Genomic DNA, 26,959 nt, shown 5'->3' with positions numbered 1-26,959 from the left:
ATATAACTACTTATCAAATATAAAGAAATAAAAATAATGACACAAAGGGTTTGTTTATTTAAGTCAGTGTCAGATTGGGAGCAAATGTCTTGCAAAAAAAGCTCCAGAAAGCAATAGGACTTTTTGCACCAGACTTGCACCAAGGAGACTTTCATTAATTGACCCAAAAGGGTCGTCTTCTTATGAAATTAGGTAAGAAATGTCACCCCTTTATTTAAACCTTTGCAGGCTTGTTAAACCTCACTTTGGTCTTGCTGAGATTCATACTGGGGCCCACATTCTTACTTGCAAGGTCTTCGATTTGTTGCAGGAGGTCTTCAAGACTTGTGTCAAAAATAGCGGTCATCTACAAATTGTAGGTGACTGAAATATTCACTGTACATTTGTATTCCTTTGAACAATTCATCGAGTATTGCAGGGAAAGCTTTGGTGACATGGCGTCTCCATGCCACACTCCCTGGCTGATCATTATCTTGCTTGTATTTTCATGTAATCTAATGGTTGATGTGGCATTCTCGTAAATGTTCTTTATAATATCAATGTACTGTGCTCTTCTTCAACATTTCATCTTCTTAATGCATCTCGGATCGCTGAGGTGTAGACAGAATGAAATGCTATTTGTAATCTACAAATCCAAAAATCATTGGTAGATCGTATTCATTACTTCAGGAAATCACTTCTTGTACGACTTGGATGGTCCATTGTGTTGTATTCACTGTGAAATCCTGCTTTTCCTCTAGGCTGGCAAAATCCAGGGTCTATAGTAGCCAATTAGTCAGTATCTTCGTAAAAATCTTTTAAGGGATTGGAAGTAGACGGATTGGCCTATACAGTAGTTTCTTCAAGCAGCATGTAAAGAGTTTTGCAATAATCTTTTCTACTTCTTCTCCTGCTTCTTTCAAGATTTCAGTTGTAATTCTGTCTTCCCCTGGGAGCCTTCCCATTCTTCAAGGATTTTATTGCTTTTGCCACTTCTTCTGGAAGGATGAATGGTACATGATTGGTAGTTTCTTTACACATGTTCTCTGCTGGATTATGCCCTGTGTTATCTGTGTTCACGTACAATTTCATCTGGAAGTCCTCAACTCTATTTATGATAAGTGCACAGTCTCTTTTTATTGTTGATCCATCATCTTGTTTGAGTGCAATGATTTGCTTCTACCCAACCATAAGTCGCTGCTTTGTCTTCTTTAAGCTTTGGTTATCTTCAATAGTCTTCTTCCCCATATCAGAGTTACATTTTCTTACGTATTCAGTTACACAATTGCGGATTGTCTTGCACAGCTTTGCATATTCAATTCTGTGTCTCGGGATTGCTTCATTTTTTGTCTCCTCCTCAATAATTGTGTTGTCTCATCAGATATTTTCTTAGCCTGTTTTCTGTTAGTGATCTCTCCATTTTTTTCTGCGCTTTCAACTACAATATTCATAAATGCTTCATAATCGTTTGTTAAATCCATTTTGAGCATGCTGAAGCGTTTTTTCAATTCCAGTTGAAATTCTCTGTGGTTATTCTTGAGGTTACTAATGTTAATTGTTGTTGTCTTTTTAATCCGTTTTCTTCTATCCAACTTTGCCTTCAGATGTAGTCAGCAGTGAACCAATCGCTAATCATTCCTTGGGTAAAAACAGTTAAGAACTGTATAGTCTTCAATGTCCAGTCTCTATTTGGATACTTCTATAAGAATGAATTCATGATGTTGAAGTTTTGACATTCTGCAAATTCTACCAATCTGTCCTCGCGTTCATTCTTGTTTCCGTAACCATACGTACTTACCAACTGACGCCTTGTCTTTCTGATGGGCACCAATCTTTACATTGAAATCTCCCATAACAATCTTGAGGTGACAATTTCCTTGGTTGTTAGGTTGGTAGGTTTCATGGTAGAGATCTTCTACTGTATTGTCTGCGTGACTTGATGTTAGAGCATGCACTTGGACGGTTTGAAGCCTATACCTCCTTTATCAACTGGATGACGATTCTGGCTGCTTTTTCTGGTGAGCTTTCATACTTTCTTCTATGTTGTTTCTCCATCTCTTGTTAACAATGAAGCTTATACCACTGATTCTTCTACTATCCGTACCTCTGTAATAGAATAGGTGTCCGCTTTGGAGCTCAATGACGCCTTTATCTTTTCTTCTAATGCCACGAAGCCCAACAAGATCCCATTTAATATTTTCACGTTAGTCTTCCAGTTCTTGCAGTGCTGCTTCACTGAAGAGAGTCCGCCAGTTATATGTAGCCAGATTGAGGTTTGAATAACAGCTTTTGTTTATCCTGAGGGGATTTTTAGCACCCTCGACCATCATGCCTTTTCCGTGCACGCTGTCAAGCCCAAGGATATTCCAGTCTCTGGAGAATGATGGCCATTGCTTTTTGGTGTGCTCCATATTTGGCGGTTGAGGCATTGCTTGCAATAAGTGCAAGGGTATTTAACACCACAGGTGAACCTTCAGCCGTGTCTCCCTCTCCCGCCATAATTAACTTTTGTGGTGGCCAAGACCAAACTGGAAAATATTATGATTGTTTTGTTAATCCAGGAGTGCGGAAACTTCTGGAGCTGCACCACCCTGCCCAGGAGCCGCAGCGTTTGCGCCCCCTCTCCCAATGACTCTGCGTCAAATGACGCCACTGGTCATGTGACGTCACGTGACCCCGTCGCGTCATTTGATGCACGTTGCCATGGCGATGCTTCGCTGAAGACCCACAGAGAGCAGGTAAGAGGGTTACCGAGGCCTCACGCCTTCCCCGGCATTTAATTTAAATGCCGTGGGGAACAGCGCGGGGCCTCTGTAACCGCCCTAGCCCCCCATACAAATTCTCGCACCCCCCAGTTTGCGCACCGCTGGGTTAATCCATACGGTATGGCACTGCCCCATCTATGAGTTTTTACATTTGAAGCAGCTGTACCGCTTACTCAGACACTGTTAGATAAGAGATGGCTAAGTAACGTCACAGATGTGAGTTAAAAAAGGCAGCACTGTCACATACATGTGCTCAATATCTTCACTCCGTACTTTGTACATGCCTCTTCCTTCAGTTTGGCAACAATAGGAAACATTCTGACAATTTGCTTGGTAGGGCTGCGTTTATTGTTAGGGCGACGGCGACCGCATGACGTCAGCCGTCCCCGTTGTAATAGCGATTCCTGCTTATCGTGCAGGAGACAAGAGAGGGTGACCAAGGGGCATGGTGGGGGCATGGCGGAGGCATGGCCGTGACGTCATGCGCCGATCGCTGAAGAAGTCAAAATCCTTTGACTTCCAGCGATCGCGACAGTGTGACCTCAGCTGTCGCGCCAACTATGGGCACCCACGGCGGACTGCATGCACTTGCTTCGGTACTGCGCAATGTCGCAGTCGCCGTAGCCCTAACTGTAAAGGCAGCCTTGTGTGTGACTTAGGCCTCGGGCATGGTCAGCGCTTAGGCGCTGACCCGTGCTGAGGCGCGCTGCTCGGCAGTGAGCCCCTGCAGCTGCAATGAGAGCGGCTTCAGCAGGGGCTCGCGCACGCTTGCGGAAGCGTGTGTCTTAACAAATCTTTCGTTTCTGAGCTCGCCGGAGCGCAGGGCCGGTCACGTGAGCGGTTCGCCCAATGAGGGCGAACCAGCCTCGTGATGTCACAGGCCCCCCCGACACGCCCCCAGACGGCGCGCGGTCTAAGGCCAGGGAAAGCACCCGCTTTCCCTCAGCCTCCGGGCGCTTCCGCACGGCTGAAGTCTCTATGGACTCAGCCTTAGACTGTAGATATGCGAGTAATTAATGTGTGTTTAATTCTGAGTGTCCTGTGACGTAGCCACCACGTCATGGAGGATGGCACTCTTGGCGCCCCATGACATAATTGCTGCGTGGTGCCGAAGGGGCTTTAGCACTCTGGTGGAGTGGTCCATTTGGTACACACAAGGTTACATTTTCTATGGTGTGCTGCTGCCTTAAAAAAAATTCTGCGGATTTACTATCGAGAGAATGGCATTTCCCTAGAAGTTAAACAATAATTTGATAAAGATCATTTTTGTAATTAGTGTCATTACTGTGTCCTTTCATCACCCCCCCTGTACCATACCACCCTGATAAATACAGAGCCATAACAGTGCTACCATTGTCATTGTACTGTATCCCTCCCCCAATTCTTTCCCCCCTCCATCCTCTCTCCCCTCCATCCTCTCTACCCCCATCCTCTGTACCCCATCATCTCTCCCCCATGCTCTTTCACTGCCCCACCCTCCCTCTCACCCCTCTCTCTCACCCCCTCATCCTCTCGCCTCTTCCTTGTCACTCTTACCGCCTCCTCCCTCTCTCAACCCCATCCTCCCCCTCACCTCCCCCCCCCATCATCATGTCTCACCCCCTCACATCATCCTCTCTCTTACCTTCCCCCCCCCCTCCCATCCTTTCTCTCCTTACAAAATTAGCGGCTATATATATAAAGGTAATCAACTTAAATGTAAAATATACCAATGTCTCACTCAAACATATGCACAGTTCATCTTTTCCTTAGTTTAGTATGTTATCATGCTATCCATTGTAATCTAGAAACAAAAGAAAAGTTCAGTATAAGGCCTCGGTCCCGCTGCGCTCGTTGGCGCGGGCGGCCACACGCGAGTTCCCCACCAGCAGGGGAATCCTCGCGAGCCGGTCCCCCCTGGCGGCACAGTGCACTACACGCTGTGGCGCGTCAGCCGCTATGGGACACAAGAAAATGGTGATCCCTAGCGTTGACGCGTCACGTGGTGTGGCTGTGAGCCAATGGGGAGGGGAGGCTTCGGGAGGAGGAGAGGCTTCGGGAGGAGGAGAGGCTTGGGGGAGCGGGGAGGAGTGTGGAGTGACAGCAGCGTGCCTGTCTGTGTGTGTCTTGAGTGCGTGCGTGCCTGCCTCTGTCTGTGTGTGTGTATGAGTGCGTGAGTGCCTGCCCCTGTCTGTGTGTGTGTGTGTATGAGTGCGTGAGTGCCTGCCCCTGTCTGTGTGTGTGTGTGTGTATGAGTGCGTGAGTGCCTGCCTCTGTCTGTGTGTGTGTGTGTGTGTGTGTATGTGTGTGTGTGTGTGTGTGTATGAGTGTGTGTGTTTTACTTACCATCAGCAGCTCCAACCCGAGTCCGTGGAGGGAGGGGGGGGAGAGTAGCGGGTCCCTCCGCTCAAGCCACGCCCCCCTCCCTGTCAAACCTCCCGCCCACCTCCCGCTCTGGCTCCCGCTCCCTACAGACCGCATATCGCGGTCTGTGTATGTCCTCGCACCGCTAGTCTGCAGTGCGGGCGCGCTGACTCTGGGAGTGGGGCCTTAGCCTAAGGCATGTTTTTCTTGCAGCAGAACAGAAACACTTCCTTACTGTGAATGTGTGTGGTAGTTAAATGTCCATAATAGGTATCACATAGTAAGCTAAGTCCTTTTAACAAAAACCTTTTGTAGCTGTCCATCTTGTATAAGGATAGTGCAAACAAAGACACCTCATTATTGGAAAGTTGCAGTTCAAGTAGTGGTGAAGCCCCAGGCGGACGACGTTTAGGATCTTGCTGTCCTTTATCTGGCCCTCCAAAAGGACTCCTTCACAAATCAGATTAAGAGCCAAAGTGGTATAAAAAAAACAATTGTAGGATGCCACGTCGAAGCTCCCCTCTCTGACCCACCCAGATGTAGGCACGATGCACAACTTTATAGTCGATCCCTCCTGGCGTAATTAAAAACACTAAAGGAACCAATACATACATCATATTACTTATACAATATTTACATTTCTACTGAATCTAATTCCCATCCAAACAAGGTAAATACAAGTAGTTGAAATATACAAAACATACTACTAATAGTCTGTACTAATCATATGTGCAATCGGAAGAATGTGAATGTGGGCATGAGATGAGAAGGTGAAAGAGATATAAAAACATATAACGGTATAAGTAGAGCCTTGGAACAAAGCACTTAGAAATGTAGAACTCATGAGTTTGTTCATGGTCATCTAATTTACATTACAAAGATATATTGGTTGAGATATATATATTTATTGTAACACCGCCGGAAGAAGAGATCAGTGTATCTCGAAAGCTCGCACAAATAAAAGATTTAATTAGCCACAGAATGGTATAGTCTATTCGTTTTTGATTATTAAGCTCGGCTAACACGGTATCTCTCTCTCACTCTCTCTCACTCTCTGTCACTCTCTCTCACTCTCTCTCACTCTCTGTCACTCTCTCTCACTCTCTCTCACTCTCTCACTCTCTCTCACTCTCTCACTCTCTCACTCTCTCACTCTCTCACTCACTCTCTCTCTCACTCTCTCACTCTCTCACTCACTCTCTCACTCTCTCACTCTCTCACTCTCTCACTCTCTCACTCTCTCACTCTCTCACTCTCTCACTCTCCCACTCTCTCACTCTCCCACTCTCTCACTCTCTCACTCTCCCACTCTCTCACTCTCCCACTCTCTCACTCTCCCACTCTCTCACTCTCCCACTCTCTCACTCTCCCACTCTCCAAATAATGCAGAAAAATAACTTTATTGGGCTACATTTGTGCACAGAGTGTAGAACCTTTGTCAGGATAAATGTCATTACAAAAGAAAATAAAACTTACTTATAAGAAAAAAACTTACCCCAGGTAGTGTCCGCATCCTCAGATGTTACCAGGTGTCAATGAAAGTCTTCACGTGTTGAGTGTGCCAAAACTCAAAATGCTCGCAACACGTGATGCTTTGCATCAGTGACCCGTATACTGGTTTTGGCAAAGCAATGAGGTAGTACACAAAGAAAAATAAAGAGAAAAAGTTAAATAAACAAAGCTACAAAACTCTGTCAATAAAGCAGACCGTCTAACGTCTGTCTCACCTTGCACCTATAACAGGGGTGCGCAAAGTGGGGGGTGCATTCTGAGATTTTTCTGGGGGGGGGGGGCACGGGCGGTTACAGAGGCCCCGCGCTCTTCCCCAATGCATTTAAATTAAATGCCGGTGGGATCGCGGGAGGCCCCTGCAACTCTAAACTTACCTTGACTCTGTCGGCGCCAGGACTCGTGTCCATGGCAACGCGGAGTCAAATGACGCCGCGGGGTCATGTGGCTTGACATCAGAAGCGTCAAATGACACTGTGGGTCACGTGACGTCATATGACCCCGCGGCATCATTTGACGCTGCATCAAGGCAAAGGGGGGGGGGGGGCACGTGCACCAGAGGAGGAAAGGCAGGGGGGCGCAGCAGCAAAAGTTTGCGCTCCCCTGACCTATAACATGACTAGTAAAAACAGAACACACACTATTGTTACAAAGTCATTATGATTCTGAATAACTGAGGCACCTAACAAAATGAGATGGCAGTAATAGAATCTTAAAGTCACAAAGTTTGATATAACAAATATCTAGCTGACTAGAGGAAGCAGGAAGAAGCTCCGATCTGTGGCAGCAATGTTCCCGCTCCTTGTGTCCTGTTGAGAGAGGAAGAATGGGCTCCCCAGGTACCGGTGAACCAGTCCCAAACTTGTGTGTAGTAGTTTCATGAAGGCGTCAGTGAGGAATTGCATGACACACCTATTATAGTGTAATGCAGGGGTGCGCAAACTGGGGGGGGGACGCAAGATTTTCTAGGGGGGCGCGGCGGTTAGAGAGGCCCAGCGCCCTTTCCCAAGGCATTTAAATTAAATGGCGGGGGAGGCGTGAGGCCTCTGTAACATCCCTTACCTGCTGCCAGCGGGTCTTCGTCGACGCCATGGCAATGCACGTCAAACGACGCTACGGGGTCACGTGCCGTGACGTCACGTGACTCACGGCACAACATTCAATGTTGTGCTTCCAAGTGTTTTACACCATATTTACACACAATAGCATTTATGACACATATCGCCCATCTCCCAAGCTTATCTCAATTTATGACAACATGTGACAAATAGGTTTTGGTCAGATTCACACCTTCCTCTTCCTAATACCAGCTACTGTAAGTACTTCAAAGTGCCTCGGTCTTAGACCTCTCCTAATAACCTCTCTGGTCTCATGATCCCAAGCACGATAGAGGCAATTAAACAGAAGATCTAAATGAAAGGCTCCTCTAAGTAGGCTGCATACCACTTTTGTTCTCCATGGTTACTTCTTTCTTCCTACACATTATTCATCATTTCATTTCCACTTAATATGTTAAAAATATACACATTTGTCAAACAAATGTATCTTGAGATTGATTAGAGTGGATATTAGTCATAAGTATTAACATTATCTAGCTACAGTACCAGCATTTCTAACATACAGTTAGTAAGTAGCCTGCTATCTCACATTTTCTAGTCTAAATTCTATTGGATACCGTAAGATGCTTTCTGCAGTGATCCATGGGTTAATGTCCACCTATGCAGTTCTTTATCCTTAGCCAGTGATCATAGGAGGCAGTATCCAGGCAGGTTTTCCTGGCAACCCGTCTGAAATGCTGTGGAAGCACAAATACTATTGTAGCAGAATTAAGGCAGCGAGAAGAAAGCAGCAGAACAAAAAGCTTGCAGTGAACCATTCAAGCCTTTTTATGCATGGACATGGACGTTACTAAACTTTACACCCAAAACAGTTAAGTTAATTGGCTCTAGCCTTGATGTCTTCTATGGGCAGAGAAAAGGAAGTGGAATAAACCTTCCAACACCAGGCAGTGTATTCACTTTCCAGATTGTTCTGCTATTCTTGGCTGTGAGCACAAGGCTGCCCACACAGCAAACCTTGCATATGTCAAACAGACGCATGGTTATAGACCAAATCCTTTCCATCTTTCAAGGGAGACCGAGTTATTATTCATTACCTGCACGGTCACTAGACTCATCTTTTTTTTCTGCTTGTATTCTCTGCCATTCTTTTTAATACTCCACGTGAATAAGCAGCAGGATTGATAGTCAGGTGTCAATAGGGCCGTCCATTTTTCAAAAGTGTTATTATAATATACAGAGGCCAAAGTGTTATTGAAAAAAAGTAGCGGTACTGTGCATGAATGCAGAAGATCATTACCCATTCAAAGGGAGCAAATATTTAGCAAACAAAAATGCAACAAAAAAGAGTACTAGAGTACCCTTGTGCAACAACTGTCCGACAGGAGAAGGAAGCAGGAACTGAGTTTAGTGTCATTCACAGCCAAATTAAAATAAGTCATATTTGTGTCACTCTTTCCAACATTTATTGGTGGCTGTAAACCATGGGGCGTCTTACCCGACATAGGTGCATAGTCAATAATTGAATGAAAATGTGCACGGGGCTAGCACGAGGGAGAGTGAAGACGAGTAAGAGAATCAAATTATGTAATATGCATGTTTTTGTGTTAAAGCAGCAATACTACACCCCCTGCCCCCCCCCCTCTTATTGTTATATGTAAAGCATGAATGTTCAGGGCACTCACATAGGCACAAATGGGTCAAATGACTTATCTTAGTAGTCAGGGTGCTGGCAGTGCAGACAGGATCACCATCCAGCAGCAAAAATAGATAGAACAAAAATCCAAAGAATCCGCTGCACTCACTGGTTAGTGTCAAAAGTAAATGAGTTTAATTTATATCACAAGCATCAGGGGTACATACAAGGCAGGACCGAGCGATGTTTCGGACCTTCCGGTCTATTATCAAGCTCTTACACCAGTGCACATCACACTGGGTATACATACTGTATAGTGAACAAATGTGACCAAGGATGCTACATTGGAGAAACAAGGGAAAAACTTCAAGGCAGAATGAATATACTCCACCACGAAGAAGGGAGATACTGCTCACCTGTGGGACATCATTTCTCACTACCTGATCATTCCATAAATGATTTAAAAATCAAAATCCTCAATGGAATGTTTAAACACACCCAAGAACGGAAAACATTTGAACTCCGAATGATAAGACTCTTTGACACCAAAACAAAAGGACTTCGGTTTGGACACACGCAAAGGGCTTTTAGAATACGGCGACAGGCTAATCCTTGTGGAAAGGGTTTTGTCTGAAAGGATATACACTTTCCGCAGCTACTAGAGTATACCCCTTCAAGTCTGAGGTCTAGGATATGTGTCAAATATAAGAAATGTGATTAACCAGTTTCATACATGTGACAGTTGTAAACAAAAGTTGTTCCTATATTTAAACTGATTTGTAAAACACAGAGCCTAAATTGAAATCCTGATCTAAACCAGATTCTTTTAATTAGAGCAACAAGGTGGACGGCCTACTGACTTATCTTCCCATGAACTGTGGAATAAAAATCAATTTCCCACGGCTCTTGGGAACGCTCCAGGCGCAGACAGCCATGGCTGCTTCATTTTTCTGCAGCAGGCAGCTTTCACCCCCATTGGCTCAGTTGCTTTCCCTGGCAAAGTTAGTGCAACGGTCATACACAAGTAAGTAAGGGCTGTTATATAGCGAACACCTCCCACCTGCTCAACAACTTGGAGCCCGGTTGGAGACTAGTCCTGGGCCCAGAGAAAACTGGTGGCGGCCCTGACTGGGAAGGTCTTTTGAAGGACCACAGTGCTTGTTAATCCTTATTTGCAATGGTATATTATGAAGGTTTTTGTGAACTTGCGTTTCCCCCCTGTTTCTCACTTATGTACCTCTGTTTAACCATCAAATTAAACTGAACTGTATAAAATGGCATTAAACCCTACAAATCTAGTATCGGTAAACACAATCCCATTTTCTATTTCAGATGGTGTTCGAACTATTTCTTTTTCAATGTTCACCCTTTCATTCCTTCCATTTTTGCTGTTAGCCCTTCCAATATGTGCAGCTATTCTCAAGGGCAGGTGGAATCCCTCTCCAGACATTTATCATCACCCATACTCCGCAGTCTTCTGCTTGTGGTGCTACCAATTGGCCTTCCCTGTACTAATGAGCTAAAAGGAAAATGCCCTTTGTTCTTTGCATTTCAGCAAGACTTGTGATGGAAGAGCAACAAAGAAATGCAAGGAGGGCACTTTCCACTAAACAAAAGCATGACAAAAAAAACATCATTTAAAATTCAGTTGCAAACCCAGGCGGTTATAGGAAACCAGCAAGGCTGGCTCTTTTTTTTTATATACCTATTATTGCATCAAATCCTTAGTGTGTAGGACTACAATAGAGCCTACGGTCATGCATACAAAACATTTCACTGTGAAGTTCACAAGGCCGCGGTTTGATGTGTCGCGGGGGCCCTGGAAATTATTTGGAAACCATGCCTTTGGAAGTGAAATATCTGATTACATATCTTTTTAAAAGTGTGTCTTCAAGGAGCAGTATTCTGCGCTAATAGGGATCCTAAAAAATATGTCTGCTTGTCCTTGTTAAATAGCAAATTCCCCTCTAGACAATTAAAAAGTGCCATTCATTAATAAACATTAAATGACTTTCCATTGTAACCATATGGATTATAGATAATATAAATATAAATAAATATTATTCACTTTCTAAGCATTCAACCTCATTATCTTTCCTTACCCCGATTCATCAGTAAATGCCTCTTCTTTTTCCACCCATATTGGCTGAATTTAGTGGTAAGAACAGTTCCTTTGAAGCAGGTGAACCTGTTTTTAATCCCACTGACGCTCTCCGTGTTACCTTGAGCAAATCGTAGCTCCCTGTGCCTCAGACAATAACATTAGTTTAAAAAAAAGTAGAAGCAGAGAGAGTGCAAACTTCACAGAGGAGTACTTCACTGCTATCAACAGAGAAGCACTCACAAACAACGAGTACTGTATATAAGTCAGTGTGCAGTATAAAGGCAGTTTCTGGAGCAGGTGTCCTGTGAGTGTGCGGCGTTCAGGAGATTGTACCACATGTCTGCGTCAAAGTGTGACACCGCTCCAGGACCACCCACCAGTTCAGCTGCTGCTTTTCCCACTCACTTCCTGACTTCTCAAGGGCCACTAGAGGGGATGTCAATACAATTAGTTTGTACGATTATTAGGGCATAGACTAATCGTAATTGGAAAACTATATGTACAATGCTGTGTGCGCTGTTAGTCAATATTAAAAAAAAAAAAATATATATATATTTATAATTCCTGTGACATCTTTCTAGGATGCACCATTGAAAAAGTGTATGACCAGGACTTTTAAACTTTGCTTTGGCGCAAAGTCTAATGTATGCACAGTATACTTAAATTATTCATATACATGTAACGGGTTTCCCCCCCCCCCAATCTCACATTGGCCCGGGTACTCTTAATAACCAACTCCCATTACGTGTGTGTTTGGTGGTGCACCTGTAGGCAACAGAACTCCTGAGTCTCCCGCTTGATTTTAGTAGGGGATTTTCAACAGACAGGTAGCTGAGGTAGTGGGTGCGAGTTCAACTTACATCATGTGCAGCGCCTCCACCTCATCAGGGTCTATGCTTCCGCAGGGAGATGGTCCTGGTGAGGAACTCCTTCTTGGTGGTGCCATCCACTTGCGAGTAATTTCACACTCACACAGTGGGGGTATCTTTAAACAGGGCATCTTTATTGTAGGCGGTGATGTGGCAGACTGCCACATGCAGCTGCCGGCTTTAGCCGCACATCCCTCCGTGCTGTCCCTTCGCCAGGTACGCCCTCCTGAATTGAAGTGGGGTTCCCTCTTCTCCTAGGGAGACCCTCTCTGTGCCAGGTCCCTGGACACAGAGTGGCTTAGACAGGCTGATTGGTCAACCTGGACCGCTAGTTACTTCACTAGGGTCACAAAGTGTTCCTACAATCCCTTATGAAGGCCATACAATTTCCTAACAGCTTTCCACAACTGCCAGATCACTGCTAAAACTCTCTGTAGAACCACTGTAACTAACTGTGTTGTGCCTTATATACTTCAGGAGGCAGGCACATCCCTGATGTCACTATCCAGGGACTCAGAGCATACAGCCACTCCCCTCCATACATAGGGCACATCACCATTGGATGAGGGAAAACCTCCATAACTACTGCTGGCATACCTGTTCTTACCAGGACTTACTGCCAACAGAGAGGAAAGCAATATACCATTATTATGCATGGCTATATACAGGTAGTTCAATTCTTCTACCTTTTTAAATAGTATTATAAATACAAGCAGTTTAGAATTGCAAACTGCAGTGATATACTGTTATTCTGTGCACTAATAATGTCAATGTTTCTTTATAAATTTTGTCATACATATATTCTTTTCTTAAATTTATAAAAATGATATACTGTACTATTAAAGCTCAAGAAAAATCTGTTACCTTGGTGTGGTGTGCAAGTTTGATAATGTTTTGGTTAGAATATATACACGTAACTAAAGAACCTCTTTTTTAAAATCTAAAACATGAAATAGACAATGATCATAATGATTTGCAAGATTTATGCATGACGTTAAAGATGATCTAGGAATATGAAAAGGTTATTAGTAATAGAGTGTAGCCTTTTCTGTGTATTGGTATAAAGCTTTATGTAGTTACATTACATTAACTGCAAAATTAACCCCGGGTTCATAGTCGCGTATGTAAATGGAACAAGTGTCAAAGAAATAAGAAATAAAGTATGTGCTAAAAAATAAATAAATATGAAATTGAAAGGTATACTGTATATGTAATGATGTACTAATGCTGATGAGGTAATGCTGTGTTAGTAGGTACTGTAGTAATGACGTGAATTCATCATTCCAGCACAGGGATTCCACAAGGAAGAGTTAGGTTGTGGTAGTCAGCATTTGTTATTTTTGGCAGGTTCCAATAATGTTTTTGTGTGTCTACTCTAAATTATAGAAACTTTAGATGGATGGAGGTATGCAGTCATACACAGTAAGGCTTTATGGTGCATCAAAATAATTTTTAGGGATGAGAAACTGTGTTCAAGACAAGTAAATATGTCTTCATCAGAACCCAAGCACATCACACCACCGTACATGCGGATTCTTTAAGTACAATAACAACTTTTGTATTAACTTCCAAGTAAAATCACGGCTAATCTTCTGATTAAAGTAACAGCAAGTGCTTTATTTACGTATAGCTTCCTTCTCTAAAGACAATAACACCTTCCTGACAGCCAGGCTTATTTGAGCCAATTTTTTTTTCAACCCTGTGGTACAAAACAGAAGCCTGGAATTCAAAGTATTCCCAGGGGAGATATGAGAGAGCTTCCTTTTGTAATGTGAGACAGCTGTCACTCAGAAAGCTCAGACCACACTGGCATTCACTATAACCTTTGTAGATGATCTAATCTTCTGTTAGGAGATCTCGTGTTAAAGTGTCTATAGTAGTATAATGCTATAGCAATTACTAGTCAGAGGAGCACTCACAAATCAGAGAGAAGCTGCCACGGTGCACATCCATCACAGAGATTGGCCTAGATGGACTACGGGTCGATAAATGAAAAAAGTAGCATTATCTATGTTTAACACACATTTTATTTGTCACCCTGTTCACTAAAGCCATATCACCATATGGCACACGTCACCAATATTTTTAACATGGCATGTGCAAATGAGCATGTAAATGAACAATTTATACGAAGTTACTTTTGCACATACAGCAGCCACCCCAACATCTAACAACCCCCCATCTATATTAATCATTTACAGACCTGTTACCCAAAGCTGGTTAATATGACTTAATGCCATTGAACCAACAACAATAAAACATAACTTAAAAAACATTATAAAAATATACATTACAATATACAAAGAGTGGTCATTAACCCCATGACAGCCTCATTGGCACTCAATGGGATAATGAAAAAGGAAGACCACTTACGACTTCCAAGTTGAGGTCTTCCACGGTCTTCAGGGTCAAAGACCCCTGGAACTTCAGTTTTGTAATTCAATGGGCTTTGCTTCTTTAGTATGCAATGGGGTAAGTAGTGTAGTGATAGTAGTGTTTATTCTTTTAACCCCTCTATTGGATGAAGGCCTTTCTTTGATATGTATTGGAAGACCATCAGGTATCAAAGCGGTTAAAATACTTGGTAGCCATGTATTGTACCGATGTAGCCAGCCTTACCATTCTCATGGCCGCGACCTCGCCGATCGCGGCCCGTAAGGATTAACACTGCGGGAGGTTCCATTGAAAAGAATGGACCCTCTGTAACACCGTCGCGGCAGCCACCTCCCCCAGGCCTCGGCTTTTCTGCATTCCATCTGTGGCTCTAGGGACGGTAAGGCTGGCCACATCTGTATATATTGTAGTATTGCATGGGAATTTGTGCCGTTATTAATGAAATTGCAATAGTGCCCATCACGGTTCTCCTACATTACCGCCAAATGCAAATTAAGTTATTATTAATCAGATAAAATTGTTAGTGAATACAGCGTTAAATTGAAAAAATATTCTTCATGATATTTTTTTCATAATGTAGAATATTATCGCCGATTTAATAAAATTTTGTGGATCTAGGCCATTGTGCCAATAAACATTTATTTAGGTGAAGGTGAAGCAAGTCAACACACACACGGTCTTGGTGCAAAATGTTTATTTCATTGCAAGATCAACGTTTCAGTCTAAACTTGTGTACCTTCATCAAGTCTTATTGAAGGTCTGTGAAAGTGAACTAAAATGTCAATCATGTAAGTGATGGCTTGCTTCACTTTTTGCATGATCTAAAATGAAATGGTAAAGTTGTACTGGTGCCGCCTTACATGTACACAAATGCTGTTAAAAGACGTTTTCCTTTACAGAAATCAGCACTTACTGATATTCCGATTTTCTTTTCTTGCAGAATGTGTGATGAACAGTCAGGAGTGGACTCTCAGTCGCTCTGTAGCAGAACTTAGAGTGGTAAGCCTCTTACCTACATTATAATATATAAAGCATGCAGCATAGTTTTGGAATGATGCTAAATGACTGAACACCAGTTATACTCAAACGTCTTCTGAGGCAGCCACCCAGCATTCTATTCATATACTGTATGCAAGGTACATTCACCTGTGTGCAAGTGCTTTGGATATTCCTAAACCTTAGTGTGGCTGGTGGTCCCTGAGGAGAGGTTTGAGAACCAGTGCCAAAGCCCATTCACCAGTGTTTTTTGTTGTTGCACTGCGGTAACAATAGCAAAAAGCAAGCCTCTATTTTTCAAGATATACTGTACGATTGTAGACAATATTGAATATGTGTATCAAGGAATTAGGGTACAACTATGATTGTTGTCCCTGCTCAGCTAAAGTATAAGATAGGAGTGGTGCAATCTGAGATAATCAACTATTAGACTAAGTAAAATACATACAAAACCCCATAAAATGCACTCATAAGAGGACCTCCTGATAGAAAATGTAACTTTTAATGTAATCACAGTAAAAAAAATGCCACAAGAGAATAAAAAATGAAAGAACATACATTATTCAAATCAAAATTGTAATGTTTTTAAAATGTTTTTACTTTTTCATGCCATTTTTTTTACTGCGATTATATTAAAAGTTACATTTTCTATCAGGATTCTCTATTTAGTTTGTGTGGTCTAATATCAAGTAATTAAGAAAGTTTATTTTAACAAATGACAACGTTTTCCCAAATCTGAAGCTGACAGATACAAACAAAGCAAGTATAGAATATATTGGGTGATTGATCCCAAGAGATAGGAAGAAAATGCCATTGTAAGTGTAGCCCTTTTTGTGAACCGGCCTGACCCACCCAATCTCACATTGGCCCCTGTGATATAACCGGTCCCTTTCCCTGCGGCACACCTCTTCTAAGGGACTACTGGTAGCTGTATAACACCTGTGGCTCCAGGAGATCTGAGCCTCCGCTAGCTGGGAGCCTGGGGAAACCCTTACCATTTACCTGGTGCAGCGCCTCCACTTACCCAGGATCCCCGTTATGAAAGATAGCCCTGGGTAAGAAATACAATAACACACATATATAATACTAACACTTTACTGAACACACTTATAACACATTACATAACATCATGCTCTATCCGCATCACCTTAACCATATCACCTCAGCCCAATGTCTGGTGTTCCCACCCAGTGTCCTGTGATCCCCCACACCCAATGTCTCGTACTCCTACGGAGGTCGTGGGTGACTGCGCAGTCACTAAATTATCTATTAGGCCTGTTGGTGCACATGTGTAGAAATACCTTCCGAGCACTCCGGTGCTCGGGCCTGCTACACTCTTCTAAAAGGGTCAGACGTGCGAAGCCTCCGTCTGATCCTATCCAGGTGCTTCTCCAGGACCCCAACGAGGGTCCCACCGCTTCACGGGAACACAACTGTCTCTCGGTAACACACCGTCTCACGGGAACAGCAACCGCCGCTATCCCTATCTATCCCTAACGTGACAGGAACCCTAACCTAGGGCCTGTCCCTGATGAACCGCAACCTGGGGTGGCTTGGGGGAAAACTCCTAGGGCCTGCGGAGTAATAACCTGCCCCCTCCCCTAGCTACCCAGTCCTATCTGTAACTACTAACTACTAGATACTCCTAAAGCACCTGCAGCAGACACACCGCTCTCACCGTCAACCTGCAGGTACTCACACACGCTGCACACACTGCACCCAGCACATGCAGCAACAACACACAGAACGATACACACACCATATACTGGAACCCGCAGCAAATCCACTGCTTGCACGCTGTGCCTATTTGCCAGTGCGCACAGCCCTATCCGCTGTGGCACTGCCAAACTGCACCTTCCGCACCTAAGGGTGACCTCCCTATCTAGGGCCGTCCCTCTTCAGTTACCCCCTGCCCTTACCGGGAATTGGGGCCTGCCTGGGGACTTAAGGAGAACCCTTACCTGGTACAGGAGCCACTCGCTCCCTGCACCCTTCCTACTCCTTCCTTCTCCTCAGCCTGACTGACTCATGCAAAGCCCGGGAAATGTATCTCTTTTCCCGGGCTGAGCTTCCTCCAGCCCTATTGGCTGCTATGGGGCACCTGGTGCCTGTCTCCCTATGCCTCCTGGGAATTGTAGTTCCCAGGGGGCTGCCTGAGTATTGGGGCCGCGTGCGCGCTTCTCCCGCGCATGCGCGAACGCCTAATGGCCGCCGCAACCTCACTATCCTCTTCCCTACTCTCGCGCGATCTCTCCCTAGCCCTGGGGTCCTATCTCGCGCTTGCCGCCTACTGCGCATGCGCAATGGCGGCGCCCTCTCCTGTACAAGCCGGGCCGGTGGCAACGCGATCGCGGCCCTGGCGACGGCCCGATCGTGTCCACGGCAACCGGCCTGCACCGCAGCACCTCGCGCTACTCCCTGCACTGGCCCCCACCCTCGCGAAGTGCCGGCGGGTCCGTCGCAGCCTCTGGCGGCACCCGCTACCACACGGCACTCGCGGAGGGGGGCCAGCAAGTGAATTTTTACCTCAGGGCTACATTCTCCCCCTCGCAGAATCCCAACGACCTCGCTTGGGTAGCAACCATACATAGTGTTACACAATGAAAAATGCATAGTAAACAGTACATCACATACAATAGGCATTTGTTCACCGGTACCCAACATACCCGCATGGATACCCGAGGCCAGCTGAGTCTCAGAGTGGAGTGCCCCTAACTGATTGGGTGAGGGTATCCCACCTTGACTCCTGTGAGTCTTTTGGAGCTCAAGACCAGTCCCTTGCACCAACCCCCCTTTCCCCCTTGCAGAAAAAATAGTAAGGGGTCCGGGGTATTGACCCTTGCCGGACCCTCCGGTTTCGTCTCACGGGAGACAGGGAGGTTCAGTCTCTTTCCTCTGTCCACCACATGGCGAACATAACGCTCCATCATGCACATGGGAGAGGCCACAACTACCGGAGCGGTCTCAACACAGTCTTTGTCCGCTCCAACCATCCCTTTAACGGTGACTTCTTCTGCGGATGGCACAACTTCTTCGGGTAGGCCCGGGTCTCGGGAAGGCCAAGCTTGGAGACTCCTCATGCAGGAGTATGTGTCGCTCCGGTCCGCTACACCGGATACCTTGATGAGGTCGAGTTCATTCCATGATCTGCAGAGATCTTCTGGGGGAGACACCTCCACCAGGACGCGATGACAGGGTGAGCCCATCGCCCGGGTGACCCTACCTTTGGAGTCACCAGGCTCCACGATCACCGGGGAGCTCACACCCGACACCCCTGGGGCAGTCAACTTACCCCTATCGTTGTCAGCAGGTACTGATCCCAAGCCTGGGACCGCTGGTACCTCGGTGGTAGGCCAGACTGGCAGTTGCAGGGCACACGGGCCCACATCATGGTCTGCATCAGTTGAGGTGGTTGCCTCAGCGACCTCACTGGAGTGGTCCGCCGGCAGGCGCATCACCACGCTCGGTTGGTCGCTAGAATCACCACACATGGGCGGGGGTACAAACACCTTACCCTGGGCCTCCGGAATCTGTGGTTCTGGCAGCAGTGGTTCCTGCTCGGGAACCGGGTCTGGAACCGACATCTGGGGTTCCAACATCTGGAGCTCCGCCTTCAGCGGCTCCGGCTCAGCATCTAGAAAGTCCATTTGGGCACACGGCCCCTCCACCACCTCCATCGCTGAAGTAGAAGCATTAGTAGCGGCTTCACCCACCTTGGTAGCATCATCAGGCGCATCTTTCTCCGCAGGTTCCGCCATCAGAGGTTCCTGCTCTTCCATTTGAATGTCCCCTTTGAGAGGGTCTGCAACAGTGGTCTGGACACACGGGTCCCCGGAGGCCTCTGGAATTAAGACAAACTGAGGACAAGCATAATTTACTGTAGGAGAGAGGTCCGGCTCCTCCTCTTCTTCCTCTGCTGGTTCCGCCGCCTGGGGCAGGATAGGCTTTAGGAACCAGGCCCCGCAACACTCACATTGAGGCTCCCACGCCAGTGCCTCCCTCTGGGAACAGCCACATTTGAGGCCAAAACACTGGGTAAACGTTTCTCCGTCCACTTCAGTTGACCTGAAACCTAGCTGTAACTGGGACGGTTCGACTCCCTCTTTAAGGGCTTCACTCAGGCAGGGGCACATTAGCACCGTGACCTCTATTCCTGGCAATTTCCAGGGCTCATACACATCAGGGTGTAACCCCTGGCAGTCTCTCTCATCCTCGGGGAGGGAACACTCCATTTCTGCAACAGTGTCCTCTGCCGCTGGCGGTTTGGGTTGCAGGAACTGCGCCGCACAGTCAGGACACTTAGGCCCTTGGGTCAGCTCACCAACGGCACACTCACATTCATTCAGACGGCCGTGCAGGCATTCTTCCCCGTCTACCACGGTCATCGTGAGGGCAACTGGTGACTCAGATGCTCCGTCCATCCAGCCACCCGTCACCTTCCATTCTTTTAACGCACACGGGCACACCACCATTGGCAAGACTAAATGGGGGGCCCGTATGATTCTATGCAGCCAAGGGTGTTTTTCTCGGCATCCCTTGCTTTCCTTAGGGGGAACAGAAATTGCTGATTTCTGCTCAAGACACTCCCTCCCCCTGGTGGACTCTAGAGGAGGGGCAGCACAGTCTTTTGGGGAATGTTGCGAACTCGGTACTGAGTCACTCACAGTGTGGGGGCGGGGCTCGGGTTTTCCCGCCAGTCCTGGATAACTGTTGGCAACATTTTCCCGCGCGGCCGGGAACTTAGCACGTGGCTCCTCCGCCTTGATGGCTTCCCCATGGCGAAACAAAAATAGGACACAATTTAGAAAAAAACATACAGGGCACCCCAGGTCTGATATCTCAGCAGCGCCTCCAAATGTAGCCCTTTTTGTGAACCGGCCTGACCCACCCAATCTCACATTGGCCCCTGTGGTCTAACCGGTCCCTTTCCCTGCGGCACACCTCTTCTAAGGGACTACTGGTAGCTGTATAACACCTGTGGCTCCAGGAGATCTGAGCCTCCGCTAGCTGGGAGCCTGGGGAAACCCTTACCATTTACCTGGTGCAGCGCCTGCACTTACCCAGGATCCCCGTTATGAAAGATAGCCCTGGGTAAGAAATACAATAACACACATATATAATACTAACACTTTACTGAACACACTTATAACACATTACATAACATCATGCTCTATCCGCATTACCTTAACCATATCACCTCAGCCCAATGTCTGGTGTTCCCACCCAGTGTCCTGTGATCCCCCACACCCAATGTCTCGTACTCCTACGGAGGTCGTGGGTGACTGCGCAGTCACTAAATTATCTATTAGGCCTGTTGGTGCACATGTGTAGAAATACCTTCCGAGCACTCCGGTGCTCGGGCCTGCTACACTCTTCTAAAAGGGTCAGACGTGCGAAGCCTCCGTCTGATCCTATCCAGGTGCTTCTCCAGGACCCCAACGAGGGTCCCACCTCTTCACGGGAACACACCGACTCTCGGGAACAGCAACCGCCGCTATCCCTATCTATCCCTAACGTGACAGGAACCCTAACCTAGGGCCTGTCCCTGATGAACCGCAACCTGGGGTGGCTTGGGGGAAAACTCCTAGGGCCTGCGGAGTAATAACCTGCCCCCTCCCCTAGCTACCCAGTCCTATCTGTAACTACTAACTACTAGATACTCCTAAAGCACCTGCAGCAGACACACCGCTCTCACCGTCAACCTGCAGGTACTCACACACGCTGCACACACTGCACCCAGCACATGCAGCAACAACACACAGAACGATACACACACCATATACTGGAACCCGCAGCAAATCCACTGCTTGCACGCTGTGCCTATTTGCCAGTGCGCACAGCCCTATCCGCTGTGGCACTGCCAAACTGCACCTTCCGCACCTAAGGGTGACCTCCCTATCTAGGGCCGTCCATCTTCAGTTACCCCCTGCCCTTACTGGGAATTGGGGCCTGCCTGGGGACCTAAGGAGAACCCTTACCTGGTACAGGAGCCACTCGCTCCCTGCACCCTTCCTACTCCTTCCTTCTCCTCAGCCTGACTGACTCATGCAAAGCCCGGGAAATGTATCTCTTTTCCCGGGCTGAGCTTCCTCCAGCCCTATTGGCTGCTATGGGGCACCTGGTGCCTGTCTCCCTATGCCTCCTGGGAATTGTAGTTCCCAGGGGGCTGCCTGAGTATTGGGGCCGCGTGCGCGCTTCTCCCGCGCATGCGCGAACGCCTAATGGCCGCCGCAACCTCACTATCCTCTTCCCTACTCTCACGCGATCTCTCCCTAGCCCTGGGGTCCTATCTCGCGCTTGCCGCCTACTGCGCATGCGCGAGCTAACGCGCAATGGCGGCGCCCTCTCCTGTACAAGCCAGGCCGGTGGCAACGCGATCGCGGCCCTAGCGACGGCCCGATCGCGTCCACGGCAACCGGCCTGCACCGCAGCACCTTGCGCTACTCCCTGCACTGGCCCCCACCCACGCGAAGTGCCGGCGGGTCCGTCGCAGCCTCCGGCGGCACCCGCTACCACACGGCACTCGCGGAGGGGGGCCAGCAAGTGAATTTTTACCTCGGGGCTACATAAGCATCAGCTTTATTAACTTTATTACATATAGATTTTTTTCTCCCCCAGCGGAACTCAAAGCGCTTCACAATTACAGTATAGCACATGGTATACAGAACTGTACATACAGTATAATTTTACAGGCACCAACTCTGCCACGATGAATTTACCATGTATATTTTGGTGCCTGGGGCACAGGGATATACATTGACTTGCCCAAGATCACAAGGAGCTGACACCGGGATTTGAACCAATCTCTATTGCTTTAAAAAGTCAGTGTCCTCATTTTCAAAACCAGTGATCCTTTATTCACTGAGCCACTCCTCTTTCAGCTTTGTCACACACTGTTTTTCTTTTCTTTGATACATATACTGTATTCTAATACCTTTATGGCTCAACATGGAGTTTTTTTTTTTTAAATTTAATTTTTAGTAATACTACAGTATATTCTATAAAGTTTATTTGTCTCAAAAGATGGTGATTATTAGTCCAACTGAGGAGTGCCCACTGCAGTTTTTCACATAAGTCATGAGAAGATGTCTTATGCAATCCCTGCCTACAACAAGCTGCCCGTCTGTAGTCCATTTGGAGCACATATTTGCTTCTATTTTCACATAATGGTTTCAATTACCAACCCAATGTTGCATTGGCATTCAAACTAAATATAAGCATGCACTATTTTAGTTCCAATGACTGGTTGTAAAATAATGCATCATTGTCTTCAGTCTAATTACTACCCATGGCCCCCATGCCTTGTAGAATGCCCATTGGTTCTTCTGATCTTGGCCAAGTCATCATAAAGGTAATTGGTTTTCTCTGCCTCTGCTCTTCAGGATCATAAATAATGTTATTACTGTAATTATGAAGGTCATTTTATTATTCTGCTCTGTGATCACCAAGCAATAAACCTAACTGAAACCATCAAAAGAGGAAAGTATCCGAACCGTAAGGAACTGTTGTTACATGTTTATGGGAAAAAAACATTAAAATGCAATCAGTGATTAAAGGGGAAATGGCCATTGGTTTTTAATGGAAGAGACATTATCTGCAGAGATCCAGCATTGGAAATGCAGAGCAGCAAATATATGTAGCATGCCATACACTCTGAACTCTGAACGCAACATTTGTTTTCCTTCTCAGGGGGTTGTGGGAAACATTAAGAGTGCAAAGTCTGCCCTTGTGCATCGATTTGTAACAGGTTCCTATCTGGCCCTAGAAGCACCTGAAAGTAAGTACTTAATATTCTGATTTCCAACTGAAGGAACCGTTCAAATAGATTATTTAAAGGGACAGTCCCCCCATGAAGGCCAAAGGTAAATAAATCAATACATAATGTATTAGCTAAATTCAATCACCCTTAACCTAGACATTTTACTTCTTTGTGTTGTGAAAAATGTATAAAATGTATTGTTGTTAAGGCCCACTGAAATTCACGCTTTTGAGATGCACGTGACTATGCATATGATTAATGATGGAAAAATGAGTAAACTAACAAACGACAAAAGGAAAAATCTAATGTATATAAAAATCAGAGAAATAACAACAGCTGTGGAAACTTTTAAAGTTTCAAAAAATCATATACAAATAATTAGACCCTTTAAAATAAGTAAAATAAAAAGGGACAAAACATATATATTTAACCTATTGACACTGCCATTAATTCACTTTGGTTTTAGATGGGACTGCCCCTTTAAGACTATAAGAAGATTTTTTTTTTTCTGATATTGTTGTATATTTAGATTGCAAGCTCTCTGGGGCAAGGATTCCTTTTTCTGATTGTGTGCCTGTATGTTTTATGCACTTATTGTATTAGAGTTCCCTATGTGACATATTGAACATGATGATATTTTACAAATTTATAACCCTGTTATAGCGCGATCTGCTACAACAAGGTCTGAGCACCCGATTTAAAAACATCTCCAAGGTTTTTTTGTTTTTTTAATAAGATTCAATGCTTTATTGCTAACGAAGACACACACACACACACACACACACACACACACACACACACACACACACACACACACACACACACACACACACACACCAACTCCCCCCCTACACCATGCGGGAATTGAACACCTGGTACTTCATATGCTAGTGCAATTCTCTAACTGCTACACTACAGAGGGTGTTCTGACTTAAAAAAAAAATAAACATTTAACATATTAAATAACCTTAAAACTGCAGTAAATCACCCAATTAGAATACACCATACAAACAACCATAGGATTGTTTAAAGAGAATACACCACATTGTGGTGTATGTAATGCTTAGAGCAGGGGGATGGTATATGACACGATCAATTCCCCGGCAGTACAAGCAGTCCTCGTTTTACAACGCTTCGCTTTACAACGAATGGCTTATCCAACGCTATGCAATGCATACCTATATTCATTTTTACAACGCCAAAATGGCTTATCCAACGCTCTTACGACGCTTTGCAAAGTTGTGTATGTGTGTATATATATACACATTCACATAAACAACGTTGCAAAGCTTCGTAAGAGCGTATATATATATAATATTATACTATATAATATTATATTATACTTTATAATATATTATTTATTATGTTATATTATATATATAATACAGTATATACACTATATAATTTATGTGTGTGCTGCATATCTTATTGCCTGCCTAAAATATTTGGTGTATTTTAGTGTTAAAAATGCCTTAAGGAACGGAACCTTTCATTTAAACAGTGTTCCTATGGGAAAACGTGTTTCGCTTTACAACGTTTCGCTTTACAACGCCATTTTGAGTAACGCATTGTGTCGGATAACCGAGGACTGCCTGTACTGCAATAAAGCAAAAGTTTATTGTGGCTGTATTCACTGTTGGGCTGTCATTGGTCAGAGAAGGGTTATGTGACCCTCCTCTGCGCTCGAAAGTCAAATTGAACTGTCGCACCAAGCTTGGGAGAGCGTATATAAGCGCCAATATAAGCGCCACGTGCCAAGCACATGGATGGAGCCTGATGAAGCAGGGAGAGGAGAGAGCTGCAGATGCCAGGTAAGTCCTCGGAACCCCTGATCGCTGCTACCATTTTTAAATTTTTTCGCAATCCCAGTTGTTACGCGGTCTCATTATGTGGACCCCAAGCTCCACGTTATAACGGGGTTCAGAGATATATATATATATATATACACAGTGGTTGACAAATCACCAAAAAATCTACTCGCCACCTAGTACCACACGTGTGCTGCTTGGGCCAATAGGAGCTCGCCACGATGTTAAATCCACTCGCCCGGGGCGAGCAAATGTATAGGTTTGTCGAACACTGTATATATATATATATATATATATATATATACACACACACACACACACATACCTAAAGCTGCGAGATTTGAAGTCTCCTGATGTGGAGTTTCCTTCTACTTTGGACTCGCATCGTCTATGAGAGGACTGATAGAAATTGTGTCTGCATCTGCGGGATTGCCGGCTGGTGATATCACAAACTGCTTTTAATACCCATACCCTTGTGAGCGCACTTGTTTCTCTCCCCCTTCACTTATTAAAGGGTTGCATGGTTTTACATTATGGGGCGTGTGGGTTCTCTTGATTGATTGATTGATTGATTGATATATATATATACTGTATCAATCAAGAGAACCCACACGTCCCATAATGTAAAACCGTGCAACCCTTTAATAAGTGAAGGGGGAGAGAAACATGTGCGCTCACAAGGGTATGGGTATTAAAAGCAGTTTGTGATATCACCAGCCGGCAATCCCGCAGATGCAGACACAATTTGTGTCAATCAATCGATCAAAGGATGCTTTAAAACTCATTAAAGCAAAAAATGTGAAATTATATATTTTTAAGTAAATCCGTTCTGTAGTATTAGATAATATTTATTTATTTTTATTTTTTTCAACTCTTGATGCCATTTTAATTTGTTTTAAAGCATCCTTTGATTTCTATAACAGGCTTTAACCCAACTCCCAAGCAGTGCAAGATATTTGCAACACTTTCCTGTTTGGGATAATTTGTTGTCAATGTTCCCAGCAGTTTGAGCTGTAAACTGCAACAATAAATAATGTTAACTTTGTAATATAATGATACATTGTACTGTAGCTGCTGAGATACAGGGACTGAAGCAGCCATTATGTTAGGCACACAATCCGGATTGTGACAGATTTATAACAGGAGCACCAAACGATTGCCAGTTTAGGTAAAATGTAGAATTATACATTGTCACATGCTTTACATATAAATATAAGAAAAAAAAAGTATTGCTGCTTTAAAAATGGCAGTAAGAGTTGAAAAACAAAACAAGCAAAAAAACAGTCACTAGTATCTAATACTACAGAATTGATTTATAAAAAAACAAAAAAACATAAGATTTCATGTTTTGCTGCTTTAAATCACATCAGCTAACAGAGCCTTAGGCCGAGTCCATAGAAGGACAGGCCGTGCTGAGCCGTACGGATGCTCAGCGCTGAGCCCCTGCATCCTCAATGAGGATGCCTTGAGAGGGGGCTCATGCGAGCGTCCGCAGGCGTGCGGAGGCTTTTGGAGTTTTCAGCCGAGCGCCAAGCTGTTTTTCAGCGCGCTGTCGGCTGAAAACATCCAATCAGCCTTAAGCAGCGTCAACGTCACGTCGCCGTGACGTTGACGTCAGTGCGTCGCGGGCGATTGGCCCAGCGACGTCACTGCCCCGCCTCCAACCACCTCCCCCCGCTCCCTTCGCTCACTCTGGCTCGCCTGCAAGTCCGTGGAATCGCGCTGACTAAAGCAGGCGA

General features: G+C 45.2%; 1 protein-coding gene across 8 annotated transcripts in view; it reads left to right on the top strand.

Moving 5' to 3' along the window:
* Positions 1 to 26,959, top strand: part of AGAP2 (ArfGAP with GTPase domain, ankyrin repeat and PH domain 2) — a 319,313-nt gene that overhangs the window by 213,032 nt on the left and 79,322 nt on the right. For all 8 annotated transcript variants that reach the window (XM_075591590.1, XM_075591591.1, XM_075591588.1 and 5 more), the window contains exons 2-3: positions 15,598 to 15,656; positions 23,343 to 23,430. In XM_075591590.1, the coding sequence (XP_075447705.1) occupies positions 15,598 to 15,656; positions 23,343 to 23,430 (147 nt within the window). The remainder of the gene's footprint in view (positions 1 to 15,597; positions 15,657 to 23,342; positions 23,431 to 26,959) is intronic.

This window comes from Ascaphus truei, chromosome 3, assembly GCF_040206685.1.
Source record: "Ascaphus truei isolate aAscTru1 chromosome 3, aAscTru1.hap1, whole genome shotgun sequence".
NCBI classification, from domain to species: Eukaryota; Metazoa; Chordata; class Amphibia; order Anura; family Ascaphidae; genus Ascaphus; species Ascaphus truei.
Note: the sequence above shows the minus strand (reverse complement) of the source record. Positions and strands in the feature narration are given on the sequence as shown.